General features: G+C 40.2%; 1 protein-coding gene across 1 annotated transcript; it reads left to right on the forward strand.

Annotated features, from left to right (window-relative positions):
* The first annotated feature begins 517 nt into the window (after positions 1-517).
* On the forward strand, positions 518-3,053 carry LOC131619979 (uncharacterized). The gene is made up of 3 exons (XM_058891009.1): positions 518-844; positions 959-2,070; positions 2,222-3,053. The coding sequence occupies exons 1-3, from the start codon at positions 518-520 to the stop codon at positions 3,051-3,053; spliced, it is 2,271 nt and encodes a 756-aa protein (XP_058746992.1).
* The last annotated feature ends 409 nt before the right edge of the window (positions 3,054-3,462 follow it).

Here is a 3,462-nt window from a genome sequence, read left to right on the forward strand (position 1 = left end):
TTTTGTGTGTTTCAGATGAATATGCAACTTTAGAATATGGAAGATGTGATGAGTTTGGAGTGATAATGAGAGGTTGAATTTATAGTCAAAGTGAATACATTGTATAAACCATTGGACTAACAAGTGTAATGCATGCAAAGAAGGGGCATTCTATTATCCAACTTCATTAAAGATGTCTTGCATGCTTCTACTGGTTGATGGGATTGCACACTGGTTGATGGGATGCATGCATGCAGCATGCAACGAAAATTGTGCCTCCTTGTGGTCCGGCCACCCCTTGGACGGACGCCAACTAAGCATGCATGGGTTCGGCCAACCCTTGGACGGACGTCCTTGTGGTTCGGCCAGCCCCTGGTTGGACTGCAACGTGATTCGTCCTTTGACTGGACGGACTCCCTACGTGTCCATTTTTTGGTTGGCACAGTTTAAATACCACTTTGACTGAAACATATATAGCAACACACATTCAAATACAAAGAAAAATTATTTGTTCAGAGAAACATTATATTAAAACTGAATGGCTCAGAGAAACATTATTTGTTCAGTGCATTACAATGGTGTTATCAGTAACGATCTAACCAACGGTTTTTCGTTTAGCAATACCGAAACAAAACGTTTCAAAGTGCATTGTAGAGCCGATTTTATGCATTTGAAGGAACGGATCGAAACAAAATTGCAACTTCCTGTAAGTGAAATTATTTATCGACTTCCGTTGTTTAATGGAGACAGCGGTATCATTTTTTACGTCATGAAACCAATAGAGGACGACGATGGCGTTAAAGTGATGTTCGAATGTCACAATTCGTTTGCTCCTCTTGACGATACCGAGCTATATGTTCATATAGTTAGTCCTCCCATTAACCAATCGCAAGAGTCGCATTCGCATCAATATGGTATGAGCTAACCCACTGATGAAGAGCCAACACAAAACAACGAACCATTTATACCCGACGAACAGGTGGACGAGTACAGTGAGGATGAAATACAAGAAGTGCAATATGAAGATCTTTTTGGTGATGACAATGACCCTGATATTGTTGAGCCGTCGCATCCTACAATTGCACGACCGATTAGCATGTACGCCCCACCGGATCACATGCGAAATATCTGTTTAGAAGAGGCACAGTCTGAATCAATATTTGGTTCGCACATAACAAACTATAGTCATGTTGATTTATATGAGGGAATGGAGTTTGAAGACAAGGAGGAGTGCGTTGCTGCTATACAACATTGGCATATCACCAATAATCTTGATTATTGGGTATACAAATCTGATACGAAGAGATATGTCATCAAATGCACAAATCCAACTTGCCAATTCAAATGTAGAGCATCAGTTCGCAAGAAGAATTCTAAGTGGATGATAGGTAAGTTGAGTGGACCACATGTCTGCACAACCACTTCAATGTCGCAAGACCATAGACAACTTACCTCAGATATTGTCTCTCACTGCATCAGAGATCTGGTTAACACCGACCCATCAATTAAGGTAAAGCTCATAATTTCTCATATAACAGGAAAGTATGGTTATAATATATCTTACAGGAAAGCGTGGATTGCAAAGGTAAAGGCCATAGAATCCTTGTATGGAAACTGGGAGACATCTTACAATGACCTTCCACAATGGTTATTGGTAATGAAAACATATCTGCCTGGAATGATAATAGACTTGGAAACGTTACCTGCATTTTCAAACGAAGGAAGCCAGTTGGGTGATAAGATGATATTCCATCGTCTATTTTGGGCTTTTCAACCATGCATCCATGGTTTTGCCTATTGCAAGCCAATTGTTCAAGTCGACGGAACATGGTTGTATGGAAGGTACAAAGGGACATTGTTGATGGCTGTGGCGCAGGATGAGAATGGTAACATTTTTCCAATTGCTTTCGCTATTGTCGAGGGTAAAACCAAGGATGCTTGGAGTTTTTTCCTTCGTAATCTAAGAAGCCACGTGACACCCCAACCCAATCTATGCCTAATATCAGACAGACATCCATCGATTAAAAGTGCCTATGATGATCCTGCAAATGGATGGCAAAATCCTCCGTCTTCACATGTCTATTGCATTAGGCATATCGCGCAAAATTTTATGCGTGCGATTAGAGACAAGGAACTACGTAAAAAACTCGTCAACATGGGTAATAGTCTAATTGATCTTTGTGAAGTACATTTGTCAAATGATCTTTGTCGGTTTCTTGACATGTTTATTATTTGTAACAAGATATGCATTGACGGAGTCAACGTACAATTACTATAGAACCGAAATTCGTCTGACAAATATAGATGCTTTGGAGTGGATTGAAAATATCCCCAGGGAGAAGTGGGCAAGGGCGTTTGATAGAGGGCAACGATGGGGACACATGACGACTAACCTTGCAGAAGCAATGAACTCTGTGCTAAAGGCAATCAGAAATCTTCCAATAGCGTCTTTGTTTTCGGCCACATATTTTCGGATGGGAGCATTATTTGGTCAACGCGGACATGAATGGACAAAGAGGTTGACATCAGGCCAAACTTTTACAGACAAGTGTATCAAGGGGATGACTGAAGAAGTCAACAAAGCAAGCAGTCATAATGTTTACCAGTTTGACCGGGAGAGGTTCTATTTTATGGTGGCCGAAAGAATAAACCGCAACGATGGTCGTCCAACTGGTACTTATGGTTTTGATCTGCGAAAAAGAACATGTGATTGTGGAAAATTTCAAGCGTTCCATTTGCCTTGCTCACATGTGATTGCAGCATGTGAAAGTATACGCCAAGACTACACCATTCACATACCCGACGTGTTCAAGATACAGCATGTTTTTAAAGTCTACCAACAAAGCTTCCAGATCCTCCCACATCAAGACAATTGGCCGCAATATAGAGGGCCTACTCTTTGTCATGACGAAACTATGCGTAGGAAAAAAAGAGGACGCCCTAACAGTACTCGGATTCGAACCGAAATGGACGACGTGGAAAAGGAAAAGAGAATGTGTGGGATATGCCGTGAAGTAGGCCATATCCGAAGTAAATGTCCAAATGTAGTAGGCCCGTCCAATAGGCCTAATTAATGTTTACTTCAACTAGCTTTATTTAATGTTTACTTCAACTAGCTTTATGAATGTAATATAATGTCTTTTTAATTGAGTTTGCAACCATCAATGACTAAAACAACATTTCACATTAAACATAACTAAAACAACATTTCACATTACTAAAACAACATTCAATGACATCGAAATAAAGACAGCCACAAATAAAACAACCACACAGGAAACACTTAAAACAACATCACAGGAAACAAATAAAACATATTCTAAGAGATTACAACCATCAACACAATATCATGTGGTCCTAGCATCATCATAAGGACACCAACATCATTTTTCACGGCTCTCCAAGAACGAGTTACTACTCCATTTGGGGCTTTCTCCGTGACCTGCCTTTCAATTTTCCTTATCTTTTCACCCTCGAGAATGT

This window comes from Vicia villosa, linkage group LG7, assembly GCF_029867415.1.
Source record: "Vicia villosa cultivar HV-30 ecotype Madison, WI linkage group LG7, Vvil1.0, whole genome shotgun sequence".
NCBI classification, from domain to species: domain Eukaryota; kingdom Viridiplantae; phylum Streptophyta; class Magnoliopsida; order Fabales; family Fabaceae; genus Vicia; species Vicia villosa.